General features: G+C 42.7%; 1 protein-coding gene across 2 annotated transcripts in view; it reads left to right on the top strand.

Moving 5' to 3' along the window:
- Nucleotides 1–15,295, top strand: part of KIT (KIT proto-oncogene, receptor tyrosine kinase) — an 80,318-nt gene extending 65,023 nt beyond the window's left edge. Inside the window, exons 14-22 of one of the 2 annotated variants that reach the window (XR_014515346.1) lie at nucleotides 1,289–1,430; nucleotides 2,289–2,377; nucleotides 2,702–2,829; nucleotides 3,929–4,051; nucleotides 6,560–6,671; nucleotides 6,800–6,899; nucleotides 8,915–9,020; nucleotides 10,361–11,181; nucleotides 11,330–15,295. Coding sequence is in view for 1 of the 2 variants with exons in the window: in XM_083458114.1 (XP_083314240.1) it covers nucleotides 1,289–1,430; nucleotides 2,289–2,377; nucleotides 2,702–2,829; nucleotides 3,929–4,051; nucleotides 6,560–6,671; nucleotides 6,800–6,899; nucleotides 8,915–9,020; nucleotides 10,361–10,486 (926 nt within the window). In the remaining variant the exon portion in view is untranslated. Of the gene's footprint in view, nucleotides 1–1,288; nucleotides 1,431–2,288; nucleotides 2,378–2,701; nucleotides 2,830–3,928; nucleotides 4,052–6,559; nucleotides 6,672–6,799; nucleotides 6,900–8,914; nucleotides 9,021–10,360 lie in introns of both variants that reach the window. The other variant, XM_083458114.1, reaches the window with a different exon arrangement.
- The last annotated feature ends 893 nt before the right edge of the window (nucleotides 15,296–16,188 follow it).

Raw genomic sequence — 16,188 nt, forward strand, 5'->3', positions numbered from 1 at the left:
TGAAAACTACCATAGAGATAGCAAAAATTTCAAAAGTTGGGGGTCCATGGCTTGAAAAACAGGAGGTCCATGGGACTTAGCTAATTGGGATCCACTGCTCTACACTGTGTGCAGGTGACACATTGGAGGGAGCTTGGTGGAGCAGCCCATCCTTGCTACTCCTCATGTGTTTGCTTACTCTGAAGGAGATCAAACACTCCATTCTACACACAAGAGGAGGAGGCATCTGCAGGCTCAGGGGGACCCCAAGGTTTGCAGAAGTACACAAAACCCACCGAAGGAAAAACCCACAGGAGGGCAAGAAGCAACGGGCAGTTTGATGACTGAGCACACTTAGTGGCCGCCGGATGTCCGTTGGGGGTGTGGGGGAAAGGGAACAGAGTGTCCTGAAAGAAGGCAAGCTTCACTGGGATACTGAAAAGGAGACCTCACAGCCCCAAGAGAAGGCTTGTGCTCTTTTCATAATACCTCACTCAGCATAAACAAGTGTAGTTATTGCTATTATGGAAAATAGTTCCGGTTCTGTGTGAGTGGAGAGGGAACTATCCAGAATAAGTAGCACTGATACAGAACCCTATATTTGAAATCTCAGGCATCCGGTACTTGAAATGACTTAGAGGCAGCCAGGCATTCAGAAAAACACATCTTTGATATAAAAACTTTAGAACCGTAGACGATTTGATTCTGTCCTTAAATTTCCCTTTTAATCATTTGAAAAGTCTGGAGCTTCTAGCTTTCTGTCTCAGTAGAGAGTTCTGTCTGAATGGTTCTCCCTCCCTCCCCCCTCAATTACATTGAAGACTATAATATTTTATATCATTTCCAAAACATTACTATAAGAGCGAGAAGTCTACTGTAAACATGAGTGAATCAAAAGGATTAATGTTAGAAGCTTACATTTGGAACAGATAACTTCCTTCAGGAAGAGCTCCGGAATGAAACAGATGTGTCTGGTTTGCACCATTATCACAGGACTTACTTAATTTGTGTGTATGTGTGTTTCTTAACACTGCAGCCCTATTGATGTGTGAAAATAATTAATTGGGAATGACATCGTCTTAATTGGAAATAAGGCTCAGTGCCTGAATAGAGAATCCGCTGATGTAATTTCACCCTGACTTTTCAAGCTGAAACACTACTCTACAGTGTGATTTGAAATGGCCCGTTTTTGTACATGTAGCCAAATAATCGAGGGGCTTTTTGTTTGTTTGTTTGTTTCTGTTTTTAAATATGCCTAAGCCAGAATGGAAAATTCACCCACTGCTTTTGACTTCCTCTGCATCTGCAGGTCCTACCCTGGTCATCACAGAATACTGCTGCTATGGTGACCTTTTGAATTTTCTGAGAAGGAAACGTGACTCCTTTATTTGCCCAAAGCATGAAGAAACAGCTGTCTACAAGAACCTTCTCTATCAAAAAGAACACATGTAGTAAGGATGTGGTGCCAATATTTGTGGTCATTGCCAGGAAATCACAGTGTACCTTTTGTGCGCTTGTGCATTTGGGAGGGGAGTTGTTTTGTTGCTTTTCACAGCTTTATACTCATTTTGTGTGTGGGGGTGGTTTGGGGGAGAGCTTTTATTTATCACATTGCTTCTATTTCATGCTTCCGCTGAGGAATTCAGGATGGTGTACATAGAGGCTGTCCTATTTTACTATCACAGCTACCTTGTGAGGTAGTCCGGGCTGAAAGATAAGGGGCCTGCCCAGGACTACTCAGTTAAGCTTAGAAGCTTTAAAGGAATTTCAATCCTGGACTTTGTGATTCAAGTCTAGCACTCCCATTCTGGCTGTCTTTTAAGAGAGCGCTCAGATTATTCCTCACAAACTTTTGACTGAGTCTCCCCGTTCCCTGTGGATTAGATCAGTGTTTCCCAAACTTGGATCTCCAGCTGTTTTTGGACTACAACTCCCATCATCGCTAGCAACCAAGACCAGTGGCCAGGGATGATGGGAATGGTATGGGATTAGGAACCACACAGTCACTGAATATTTGTTTCCATTGGACATTCCTTCCCATTGTCTCGCAGCCTGGCAAAGTTATGTGCTGCACAACTACAAATTTGTCAGCCAACAATCTAGAATGCGAGACTGTGAGACAGTTGATAATATGGATTAAATAATTCTCTCTCAAATAAAAAAATGATATGTTCATTCAGGTCATCTTCTCTACATAGCTGAAAACCTTAGTCACTCCTCATCATACAAACCGCTAGGGGTCCAATGACCCAAGCCAACAGATTCCCCATATATTATCCAACCTCATAGTTCTTCTGTTTTCCACATAGTGATGCCACTGATGAATACATGGACATGAAACCAGGAGTTTCTCAGGTCATCCACACCAAAGCCACTAAAAGGAGTCCAGGAAGGCCAGGTAAGCTGCCAAGCAGGATTTGAAAAGAAAGAAGGAAAGTTCCTTTTTTGAAATGGCTCCTACCTATCAGAACATGTCCATTAAAAAACAACAGCACCAGCCCTAATTCAGTGTATTAGAACTTTAATAATCTACACTAAAACGGAAAACAATTTTGCAGTTTTCCATTGGGTGGGCTCATACGGAATCGCTTCATGTTTCAATAGCAGCTATGGGGTATTTCTGTGTTAATTAAGTGCTGTGCTCTGTTAATAGAAAAACTGCTATCTTCCCAAATGTCCATAATTAATCCATTTATGTATTGTCCCTACTTGCGTTGCGTAGGATCGTTTGCTAATCAGGATGTCACCATTGCCATCTTAGAAGATGATGAACTGGCTCTGGATATTGAAGACTTGCTAAGTTTTTCTTATCAGGTGGCAAAAGGGATGAGCTTCCTTTCCTCCAAAAATGTGAGTGGAGAAGTTGGGAAATAATAATTTGTTCACCTAGAGGAGCACTAAATTGAGCATCTTTTTCACTGCTGAGTAATTTTTGAAAGGATGGGAAACCAGCTATCGTCGGGTGGGATGCATTTGCCTCCTGCTCTTGGTGTTTTTACACCTTGGGAGTGTAAAATAACAATTCTCCCCCAGCAGGTACACCTCCCATGGGGAAATAAGAGGTTGTGGAATATGGGCAGGGAATCAGCTATGTTCTTCAGCCTGGAGAAACAGACCCTTTCCAATCATGTCGCTTGGGGAAAGGAGGATATATGATGATATTGTGACCTGGGATGGTCCTTTGGCTTCCAGGTCAGGTGGAGTCTGTCTCTGTAGATTAACAGAGCTGGCCTTCAGTACTATGACCAACAGTCAGAGGAAGTATTCTAAACTGGGGTGATACTATGGGCACCTGTAAATACTGCTTTGTACAGTCGGCCTTTTTATATACTTTTTAAAAAGCTCTTCAGCTAACTTTATCTGCTTCATACTAAATGTTTGTACTAAACAACACCATATAACAACCCAAGCCACTTGGTGGAGGGCATCCCTTTCTGGCTTCCTTGGATCATGGTGAACAAGATTTAAGTAGGTGCAGTGGGTGGAAACTCCAATGGAAAACATTCCCGTTCGGAAGACATTACTTGAAAGCATATTCCATTGATTTCCATGGACCTTTCCTCCAAGTGACTGTGCCGTGAACAACATTCTGAGTTGGCAGAATCAAGAGAACTAGGGAAGGAAAGCTGTCCTTCCCTTTGTGGAATCAAATGGAAATAGAAATGGGCACAAAGTAAAGCAAGGCGAGCTTACTAACTGTAGGATGTTACTGTAGCTACCTTGGTACAATCCAGTCTTTATCCAATAAGATCCTGGTTCTCCTATCCTCAAAAAGTCATTTGGCTATAGCCACAGGACTCCGACCAGTAGATTAAGACCAAGGTGCCCAAATATAATAGAAGTGCAGTTCTGCACAGTTGTATTGGTGGTGTGCAATGCAAAACAATCATATTTGGTATAAATATATATGTATATATGTATATATATTTTTTTTATTCAATCCCTTCAGTGCATTCACAGAGACCTGGCAGCAAGAAACATATTGCTTACTCATGGGCGGATTACAAAAATATGTGACTTTGGCCTTGCAAGAGATATCAGGAACGACTCAAATTATGTGGTCAAAGGAAATGTAAGTATGTTTGAATGCAACCTGTACCTCTGTGAAGTGTGTTGTGGAACTGCATTTGATTCTTAGTGGCTGGAGTTCATGCCTTTCAGCAGCTGTGTGCCAAATAGCCTTTGCCTAGGGGGGCCAACTTAGAATAGGAATGGAGAGATGGACAGTGGAAACAAATTGTGCTGATTTTTCAGAACAGAAGGTATGGAGGAGGTCCCTTCTGTCATAGGTTCGTTTGTTGCAAATGGCCTCCCCTCAGATAAACTTCCTCTCAACTAAATCTCTTCATTAAACCTGTAATCTCTTCCTGTGTGCCATGTGTGCGGTTGAAACTGTCTCCTGAGATAAGGAGAATCTGACTCATCTGAGGCTCAGGCAAAGAATATTACATTCCTTCCTTCAAGTTTTACCATCACTCCTTTTTCCCTTGAAAAATTCAATGTGATAATCAGGCACGAGCTGTGATGACAGAATACATGCAGCACAGGCAAGCAAACAAGAGTATGAAAGCCCCTTAATAGCATCTAAATGTGCAAAGAAACTTAAGTGAGGACCAGGTTTAATTTTGAAGCCTCAGACTAATTATCTGCATCTAGGATTTTTAACATACAGGGCAACAGCTTGCAAGGGGGGCAGTAAGTAATTGAATTTCATTTGCCTAGATTAAGGGGTTTCTGTGTCCTGAGTTGCCTGATGTTTCATAGTGTGAAAGAGTCAGGAGACGAATTGGCTGCAGCTGTTAGGAGCCAGGGATGTTCCATAATTGTTTCTGGCATAATATCAAAGCTGATGCTAGGGGAACTCCAATCACCCCGAAGAGTGACAGCAGCCAGCACCTACCTCTGCCTCCAGCAAAAAACAATTCAATCATCCTTCGGTGATCAAAGATATGGTGGCTTTTAGATTATCGCTCTAATTCAAGGCTACCACTTCATCTAATTACACTAAACAGGAACACTAATTGGTTTCCTGAACCCAAACAATGAATTGTGGTTGTGCCATACAATGGCAGTCGTTTGATGAAACGTGATCCTTTGAAGTGCAGTGATTTTAACCTAAGATTGCTCTCTAATGCCCAAAACCAACTTAAAAGGGGTTTCATTAGAGAAAACGAACTGCCTTGTGATGAGAAAACTAGAAACGCGTAATCATTTAGGAAATATATAGGCTACAGCAACATTAAGAGTTAGACCGACTTCCAAGGTGCTGCTTTAATCAAGCCCATTGGAGAATCCATTGGGACGTCTGACTTACTATCTTTTAACAGGAAGATCCCAGCTATATCACAAACTGTTTTGAAAAGTCCCTTCAGGTTCAAAAATGGGGTGCCTGGGGCCCTGCTGTTCAAGATGCATATCTAAAACCCACTTGATTCCATAAAACTAGTAATACAGCTCTTGGGATACTGGCCTTAGGTTGTTTCCATTTTATAAGATTTTTTCATTGTATTTATAAGCAGTTTCAAATGGTTCAAACTACTCTGAACAAATAAAAACACAAAGTACATTGTAGCATAGCCGTGGGATACTATAAAACAGCAATTGGATAAATAGGATCATCATCATGGCTAAGTGTGTTGTGACTCTTTTTTAATCGATACGTTGTGCTTTCTAGATGTTGTTGACAACAACTCCCATCATCCCTCACTAGTGGCCAGGCTGACTGAGGCTGATGAGGGGAGTCCTAGACAACTTTAAGACACCAGCACTATAGGCAATACTGAGTACGTTTGGTTGCCATGATTGCCTGATTTGTCTTTCCTTTAGCTGCCTTTCAATGCAAAAGGTGTAGAGGTTTGGCTACATTTTTGTAGAAGCAGGCCAGGGATTTTCATCTAGGTGGGTTCTAAGCATTTCAGAATATAGTCAGCCAGTTTTATTGCACATAGCCAAAGGCTGCCGCAATGTACACAGAAACATTCAACAATTAAAAGAAAATATACTGGATTGATAGAAAAAACTTAAAACATTTATACCATCAAGACATTACCTACTCTAAACAGAGCTATAAAAGTACCTTAATATACAAATTAAGACATTAAACAATAAAATTTATAAGCTAAAATTATCACATGGCCACTAATATATTAAAAAATAATGTTAATTAATACAATGTGCAATGATATTCGGAGTTTGGTGATAATATCACCTCCATCTTTGTTACCTGGATTAAGCTCCTACCTAAAGGGTTTTGAAATGAACCCTTTCCAGTGCCTTGGTGGCATTGTCTTATGGCAATGAATGCCCATCTCTATAGCTGCTATTTCTGATAGGAATGACTTTTTCAATGAGCTGTGCAATCCTGTTGCTGGCTGCTGGCAGGGCTTAATGGAGCAATGCAGCCCAGCTGGCTGGGGCAGAAGTTGAAGGAGCAAGCAGATCCCTGAACCAGTCTGGAGGTAGCACAGCAACTGGACCCAAATCAGGCCTGATGTAGTCATGATGGCAGTGGGGTTGGCTCAGCCCCTGCCCGCCCACTTAATGCACTCATTTTTCATTTTCCCTTCCTTTCTCTGTAAAGGCACGACTTCCTGTGAAATGGATGGCACCTGAAAGCATTTTTGAATGTGTATACACTTTTGAGAGTGATGTCTGGTCTTACGGAATCCTGCTTTGGGAACTTTTCTCTCTAGGTAAGATGCATATGACTATCAACTCTTGTAGTTTATACAGAGCTACAACAATTACTTCTTGGATCTTTTGTTTCTCACATTTAACCAAACCTGATATGATATATTAACAGACAGCTCTGTGTTAACAGGAAGCAGTCCCTATCCTGGAATGCCTGTGGATTCCAAGTTCTATAAAAGGATTAAGGAAGGATACAGAATGTTTACTCCAGAATTTGCACCTGCTGAAATGTGAGAGGCCAAATTTATAACAACGTTGAAGTGGAAAATGTCAAACTTCTAGATTTAAGCTTCTTGATTTAAGCAGTGTATTTGTGTTCTCCTGCTCAAAGTTGTAGTCAGGAAATAAACTGCAACTGAATATTTACAAAATCCCCTATCACTGCCTTAACTGCTGGTCCTAGATTCATTTACTTGGAAGTTTGCCCCAGTGAAATCAGTATGATTGATGTCCCACATACATGCGTGTAAGAGTGGGATATTAGTTTGCATTATGATCTGTACTCAAATTTCTTTAAAAATAGAAAAACAAAATCTAGCCACAATATGACCCAAAGCATGCACCCAGAAAATCTGGATTTGGCAGTGCGAGTAAATGAAGCACATTATCTGTGAATTTTGCTCTGGTTAGCCCAAGCAGTGGTCCAGCTCTCTAGGGCCACATGTTCTACCATTAACGTGATGGCCCCTTCCCAAATTTGTTTATTTTAAACAATTGCACCTAGATTTTGGGAGGTGAAATGACATAGACTGGACTCCTCACTACACTGCAGCCCCTAGAATTTCTGCCCACATGATCTTTTGAAATTTTGGAAGCCATTGCTGATGAACTTCCAAACCTGTCTTGAAACTTGCAACCACTGCAACACTATTCCAGAAACATTAGATCTATACAACTGACGAATTAAGCAAATGATGATGATGATCAGAGAAAACAAACTCGTGGAATTTTGTGTCCCAAAGTTAGCTAGTTTCAGTTTGATTTTCTCGTTGTAGCTAATGGGATGTTGTTGATAGCCAGCAGGCCATGACTGTCAGATGACCTTAGCAAAATAACAACAACAAACCTATGGTTACGTGAAACATACTCAATAAACACACAAGATGTAACCGGCTGTACTTTTGAATAAATAAGGTATACTATTCATTGTATCAAATTGTAGATTCCAACGGAAGTCTCATAAAGTTCAACGAAAAAAGCAGAAGACCCAGTAGATCAGTACATTCTCTAGAGCAGCATTTCCCAACCTTGGGTCTCCAGCTGTTTTTGGACTACAACTCCCATAATCCTCAGCTAGCAAGACCAGTGGTCAGGGATGATGGAAATTGTAGTTCGAAAACAGCTGGAGGCCCACGGTTGGGAAACACTGCTCTAGAGTGCTCATAATCCAATTTCTATTTGCCTATACCTATTAGACTCTGAGAAAGGATTCTGAAAAACTGTAACAATCCTTTATGTGGATTATTGTACTCTATGAACAGACAGGTGGAATAGGCACTTATACATGTATGGACCTTATGCACGAATTGACTAGAGAATGAACTGATCCACTGAGTATTCTGCTTTTTTCGTTGAACTTCCGTTGGAATCTACAATTTGATACAATGAATAGTATACCTTATTTATTCAAGAGTACAGCCGGATATGTCTTGTATGTCAGATGACCTTGACAGCAGGGTCTTCAAAATTCGATGTTCCTATAAGTCCTGCTCTTCATTTCCCACTGACAGTGTGCTAGACCATGGATATAGATCTAGATGGGTTAGCATCTCTGCTCAGAAGCAAAAAGCATGAATGGAAAGGGTGCACTAAATAAAGAATGAGGATGGGAACAAAGGGCTAGGACTACTTGATAGCAGAAAAGCGAGGTATCTATGAGAGATAGGTTTTGAAAGAAGTTGAGATGTTCCATAGAATGTCCTTTGATGACAAAGGCAGATCAACTCACAGCACCTGCATGGTTGAATGTAATATGGGGTCTTCTCAAAAATACGGCAAGGCAAGATCGGAACTGAGGACATAGGCCACCATAGAGCACCAGGTTGTTGTTGTCTTTTTAGGATTCCACACACAATCACTATATTTTTTATCTTTCTACTTATTCCAGTAAACTTGGTTTGCTTTAAAAACTGCAGTAAAATAGTATGCATTTCGATGCCGTATTGCTCATCGTTGCTCTATATGTTACTTAACATTTCAACGACTGCTGAAATCTCAGTTGATAAATTTCTGACCGCATTTGCAGGTATGAGATAATGAAGAGCTGCTGGGATGCTGACCCTGTGAAGAGGCCGACTTTTAAGCAAATTGTACAATTGATTGAGCAGCAGATTTCAGATACCACAAACCATGTAAGCACTGAGCCTTTCAATCTGCCTTCTCGATGGAGATGGGTGCTGAGTGCCCTTGTTTAATGTCGTTACGCACCGTAAATGGGTCTCCCTGCCCCCAATTTCCTCTGCATTAAATGCCTTTCTCAGTTGCTTGAAAGAGTAGAAATGAAAAGAAGTTGTCACCAAATACTGTTCCTGTTTTTGTATATCTTGATGCAGGAATGGCACGTAGCAGATTTTGGCTCAAAATTAGAAGCCTTGTGTTGTCATATTGGCTACTTGCAGAAATTCCAGAGTAGAGGGGAAGTACACAGCCAGACAACTGACCAGCAAATGGCCCAAAAAATCAGGGACAGCAAGTGGGATAAAATTGGAAGGGAACAGCCACAGTTTCTTAATGAGAATTGGGGTTTGTGGGGTGGCAACCCCAGAGCAGTGCTCTATGTTAGTTGGCATGGAAACACTTCCAAGGTACTTTTAAACTTTATGTAAGTCACACTGGAATTCCTTATGGATCAAAAGAGATCAAATAATCTAGACTGAAGAGAGAAGCCTACGAATGTTGCCATCTAATGGTGTTCACTGTGCTTTTTTAACGAAATCCAAAGCTTACTAGTTTTTTAAAAAATGGAACAAATTTGAAAGCCATTTTTGGTTTGTATCAGGGATGGGGAACCTCAGGTCTATGGACAAAATGCACCCCTGGTTCTGATCCAGTTTTCGTGTGTGGCTGGAAGGTGTCCTTTAATTGCAAAATAGCCTTTAGCTTAGATTCATAGAATTGTACAGTTGGAAGGGGTCCCGAGGTTCATCTAGTCCAACCCCCAGCAATGCTTGTCTGGATGGGGAGATGTGCCATATAGAAACCCCTGACACTTTCACAGATGGAGTGAAGCGATAATTGAAATCCAGGCAAGATGCTTGGAAGTTCCTGCAAAGGTGCAAATAAATAAAATAATAAAGTAAGTTAAGGGATACAGTGGTACCTCAGGTTACATATGCTTCAGGTTACATACGCTTCAGGTTACAGACTCCGATAATCCAGAAATAGTGCTTCAGGTGAAGAACTTTGCTTCAGGATGAGAACAGAAATCGTGCTCCGGCGGCGCAGCAGGAGGCCCCATTAGCTAAAGTGGTGCTTCAGGTTAAGAACAGTTTCAGGTTAAGTACGAACCTCCGGAACAAATTAAGTACTTAACCCGAGGTACCACTGTATCTCTACAATTGTAAATGGGAGCAAAATCCAATAACAAACAATTGGTCGTGACACAAGTTTTTGTAATCGCGATCCATGGGGCAGGTGGTTTGTTGTCATTGCAGTCGTTCAGTACTGATCGCGTTCTTGTATCTTTCTCCAGATTTACTCAAACGTTACAAGTGGCGTTTGCACTCAAGGAAATGCTCCAGATCACTCGGTGAGAATAAATTCGGTTGGCAGCAGCGCTTCATCGACTCAGCCCTTGCTCACACATGAAGTTGCTTGAGAGGAGACTCGTCCAGCCTTGATGAAGAAACCACTGTTGTTGTTTTCGAAATGACTACTGGTTGTTTGCAGTGTATTCACTACTACGCTGAGGGTAGTAGGAACATTGCAATGATATACTTGCTCTGTTTCCCCCACACACACCTCTCTTTTTGAAAATCACATGCTGTTAAAAACAAAAGTAGGTTATCCACCACGGTTAACAATGTTGTTACACTGTTTGCTAGAATCTGTGTATAGTTGCTATGTTAAATGCGTTTGTAGTGTAGAACCAGATTTGGGAGTGGGAAAACAACCTGTTTAAAATCTTTGGTATGGATTAGAGATGCATCCAGCGGCGTAGGAAGAGGGGGGCGGGGGGAGCGGAGCCCCCCGGGTGCCATCTCTGAAGGGGTGACAAGAGGCCACCCTGCGGGGGTGCCATCGCGCCTGCAGCCACGGGCAAAGGATCCTCCACGCAGCAGCGCCTCTTGGTCTCTCTTGCACTCTACAAGCCTAGGTCACATTTCTCTCCCCCTCCCACCTATTGGGCTTTTCCTTCTTGCGCTGGGTAGGAGGTGGGGCTGGCGACGTTGCCGCCTCCCTCTTAAAGGCGCAGTGCCAATTCTTGCTGTCAGGGCAGAAGCGAAGAGTAGAGCGCCTTGCCTCCCTCGCGGCTGCACCCTTCGCTGTCAGCGAGCAGCTCGTCCTCTCCTCGTCTCCCTCCCCCCCCCCAGCTCTGGATACTTGGGGGGCGTCGGCATGCCATTGCCCCCACTCCCGAGTCCTGGCTGGAGCCTGGAGGAGTAGGCAGGAGGCAGGCAGAGGACGAGATTTGCTCGGCTTTGCTGGCAAAGATGTGCAGCTCCCACACACCCACCCCTCTCTTTCTTTTTGCTCGGCAAAACTTTGGGAGTTCTTACTTTTCTTCCATTTTCTTTTTTGCAAAAGCGTGTGGGGCGTCTGAAGGCTGGAAGCGCTTGTAAGAAGGTTCAGGGGTTTGGTTTTTACTTTTGCAAAACCATCACTGTTTTCTCAAAGGGAAAACGCCGCAGGCAGGAGCAGGAGCAGTGGAAGAGGAGGAGGAAAGAGTTTTTGTACAGAGAATGGAGCGCCCTCGTGGAAAACCGGGTGGTTTGTGTGTGTGCATGGAGAGTATCCGTTCAGTGTCTGCAAAAACTCTTCAACTTTGCCCCGCAAAAATAAAATTAAAAATTCTAGCGGGGAGTGGGTGGGAGAGAAGGGGGACAAAAAAGCACCACGAGGAAAGAAGCGAGAGGAGGGCAGAACAAGAAGTGTTTTCCAGCCACTCAGCTATGGAAAAGCAAGCAAGAGGTGAGGGAGTTGAGAAGAAGATCTTTTTCTCCGGTAATGTTCAGTGCAAAATTGCGAGAGAGATTCAACTTCTTTCCTGCCTTTTCTCTCTGAATGGAGGTGCTTCTGCTGCCCCCCCCCCCCCGGGGTCTGGCTTTCTTTAAAGGACACACACACACTAACCTTTTTTAAAAAATGTTTTCTAAGGTTTCTCCTCCCAAACCTGCTTTCTTTTACTTTTACATGCTTCTGTTCCCTCTTGATCCCAAAATGGCAACTTTCCCAATTTTCTCTTTTGCAAACTCCTCCCCACATCTGCTTCCCCCCACAAAAAAACCCCTAGCGATTTTGGACTCTGCAAATTTAGGTTTCTTTAAAAAACCCACCACAGAAATAAAACCTGATTTTGAGTGCTTGTAAAATGACAGCTTTTGGGGGGAGGGGATGGATTTGTTTGGAGGAAAGCCGGGGTAACGCGTGCTATTGCGGGGAGAGGGCGAGTTCCTGTTTCTTTAGGAACAAAGAGAAATCTGTCTAGGCATCTGTCACTCAGTGAAAGAGACATGAGAAACTTTTTGCGAGAGCGTTTCTTGTTTTCCCATTGCTTTCAGCCCTTGGGTGCTGGGGACCCCTCTTTTTGGGGGGAGGAAGTCTCTGCTTATTTCAAGTCTTGCTTGAATTCAAATGGAAGAATATGAAATGTTTGGGCCACCTTTTCTCCTCCCTCCAAGGGTTTGGATCCATTTCCAATTGCATTCTCTCTGTGTAGGAATGGACACGGCGGAGGAGGCACCTTGTTGCTGTTATAACTTCCTTTCGCTTGCATTTTGAGGTTGGGGGTGGGTGGGTGTTTTGACAAAGTGGATTGTGTCATTCTCATGTGCAGCTGGTGGTGTGGGGAGTTCAGGGCCAGGAGAAAATGGCAGCAAAAAAAGAGGCTCCTCCTCCTCCCCCATCCCTGAGGAGTTGCAGACTTGAAACAGGAAAGAGAGAGACTCCTTCACGTAGCCAGCAGCTCCTTCTGCACTGGCATTTCTTGGAGGAATAGGAGAACGAGGATCCATTTGCTTTTGCAGATTTTTTAAAAAATAGGTACAAAGTCTTGCCCCTTTCTTTCCCTTGGGGGGGGGTGTAGAGGAGAGGCAAATGCGCCCTTGCATTTCAATGCACTTGAATTTGCCTGGCGTTTTTCTGCATGTGCGCGCTTGCTGGGGGCGGATACGGACATGTTGATCTCCGAGTGGCTTCCTCCAAACAAACCATGCGGCGCCGTCGGTGGAATCCCTGCGCTGCAGGTGCAAGCAGAGAATCCCGCCACCGTACATACGGCACGCGCATGTGCTGTACGGACGGTGTGCACATGCCCTGCCAGGCGGTTTGCGCCGCCCCGGGTGCCGGTTCTGCTTCCTTCGCCACTGGATGTATCTACCTGTATATATTATATATAATGCCAGACGTCGAGAGCTCCGATTCTAGAAAATAGGTGTTTATGTTTGGAAATGAATAAATGCAGATATCTGAATCGATTTCCATTACTTTCCCAACCCCAGAAATGTTAGAAATGCAAGCAAAAAGCAAACGTATAACATTCCAAATCCTGGAGCAAAATAGACCACTTGACCAGAAGGGAATGGAAAGACCCTGAATATTGTAGCACCTCAGCTTGAGCATCTGAGATGTTGGGCCACCTCTTAGGACAAGGGTGGGGAACCTGTGGCCCTCCAGATTTCCAGTTCCTATGATCATAGCCAATGGCAGAAAAGAGCAGAAATGGCAGGAAAGAGTCTAGCAACATCTGAGTGGCAGTTCTCACCTGGTTTGTCCCCCTCTTGGTGCTTCTGCATTCTAGGTAGAAGATACGTTGGGGCATGGGTGGGTGGGGCGCAGAGAGAAGATTATGTTCATGCTTCATTTTTGAATGCATATGTTCACATTCATGTACATGTACCTATATTTTGTAACCTGTGAGTGGCTGTCCCGTGGTTGGTTTTAATTATTTTTCATAGCTTCATCTACTTTGGAAGGTCTCTGCATCCCATTTCTTCCACGGCATATGCCAGGAAGAAGAAAATTCTCTGCTGGGTGGCTATTTCCAAGTTATCAAAATAATTGTGTCCCCATTGACTACTGCTTCTCATTCTGGTGAAGAAATGTGTCTTATTTGCATTTCACAACATACAGTTTTATGTTCTCTGTAAAGCTCTCGTAGTCTGGTCAGAGATTAGGCAAGGTGTTAATGGTATGAACTAGGTACCTTCTGAAGAAAGCTGCTCATTTTTCACAGCTTTTATTACCATCTACGTGATTATTGTTTGTAAAAGTCCTTTTCTTTCCCTTATTCTTCCCCAAGTATCTCCTGGTTGCATTTTTCTACACAACCGTGAAAGCTTTCTGTAGAGGCCCACATAACCACGTCCTGGGGAAGGGCTTATCCCTCTGTAACATTATGTACTGCAGGGATGGCAACACTTGATAAATAACTTGCTTGAGGTTTGTGGATTTTCATGTTAGAGCCAAGCGGAGTATAGCAGGTAGATTTAGGAATGGCATATCGATATTGCTACTGTTGTTCCAGAACGCATCCTTATTGTCCTAGACCATAAAAAGATGCTTAAACATTCTAGACCCCTTTTCCCCCCCTAAAAGATCCAGTTTTCCCCAAAGGAGCGAAAATCTAGAAGAAGGCATGTGGTTAATAGACCAATTTTGAAATAGCTATTTATTTATAGCGCAACAGCATTTCAGCACCCTGTTATTTCAGCACTCCTTTTGTTGAGTTTACATTGTTTTGTTGGAAGTTGCTATTTACCCAAATGCAAGATAATTTAAAAAACAAAATACACTGCTGGATTCCTCAAATTACACTGAATACCACTCACTTTTACTGTATGATCTGATCTATAGCTACATTTTCCTCCATGTCACTTGGGGCTCTATTTACAGATGTTTGCTAGCCAGTCTTCACAGTAGACACTTGCACTGGAGTTATTTACGCTGTTGCACCTTTCCGAAGCTTGGGGGAAGAAGGGCTCAGTCCAAAATCCACATATGCAGGGGTTTCCCATTCTCTTCTCCCAAAATGCACCAGGTGTTCCCATTGCACATGCAGGTCATCTTCCTGTTCTGAGAATAGGGAAGCCTTGGCTTCTATCCTGCACCTGGCCCCAACTTCTAAGGATATTTCCCAACACCTTTTTGGCTCCTATAGCTGTCGGAAGGCATAATAATTTTCCACACTGCGGTACTTCATTGGCACTTAGATGGAAGACTTTATTCCTTTAAATGTTCTGAAAAGTTATATTTTTATAATTTTTTTTGAAAAATTTAGTTTTGCAGCAGCTTGATATTTTCAGGTTTGTAGCAATAATGTCTCCTCAACTCCTTTAGGTTCTTGAAAAATATTTTTATATAAATATATATATATATATGCAAAGCAGCTGTATGTATAAATATGTGGATGTTTGAAAAGTTGTATTGTTAAAAGAGTTTAAATAAAAGTGTAAATAATATACATTCATTCATAGCCGTGCTGTGATATACTTTGCTAGTTCCATCGTTGCCCTGTGCTTAATCAACCTGCTTTTTTATGGTCTATTTGAGCTTAGTGGCAAGCTATATTGGAGATCTGCGATGTGAAAGAGAGTAGGGAAAGGCTCAATAGTATGGTTGATCTACTGAAAAATGTGTGAAGGATTGAAAAGCCATATTTAATTGCACACGTGTGCTACTGCAACAAACCGGCTATGGAGATGGATTATATGCAAGCCAACTCAAAACCATCTGGTTTTGAATTAAGTTCATTCACCAGCACCCCATGACTGGCCTCTGCATTCCTGATACAGGGAGCAGTGTATCTTTCTTTCTTACTATAAAGGAACTAGAATGGATAGGCCCGGTACCAGAAGTACTTTAGGTACTAGAACAAGGAGGAAAACCCCTCACTCACTGGCATGTAGGTTTTCCACATCACCAATCCGCTCCTGAAAGTTGACTGCAGGCCCATGTAAGCCAGATAGCATAATGCAAAACTAGGAGATGTCTAAAGGAACAACAAAGTTATGTGAGTTAGGCGTCAGTGACAGTTGGCAATGATAAGTAATGAATTTCCAGTCAATCTCCTCTATGACCTTTTCCACCCTTGTGGTCTCTCCGCTCAAAGTTTCTTGAGAGATTCTGCATCCATGTGATTGGTGCCTTTTCCAGACTTCCATCCTATTCTGTTTCAGATCCTGTTTGGAGGTTGACTTGGACCTCAGATTCAAGAGAGTCAGTCTTAGGAGTGGAGACTTCAGATTCATTCCCTGACGAATATAAGCTATGGGGACCAAGTGAAAATGGGGACGGGGCTCGAACACCTTTAAATAGTTGGGTACAGCCTCCCCCATTTTGGCGTGCACACAAACAATGTTT

This window comes from Podarcis tiliguerta (genome assembly GCF_965153285.1).
Source record: "Podarcis tiliguerta genome assembly, chromosome: 9".
NCBI classification, from domain to species: Eukaryota; Metazoa; Chordata; class Lepidosauria; order Squamata; family Lacertidae; genus Podarcis; species Podarcis tiliguerta.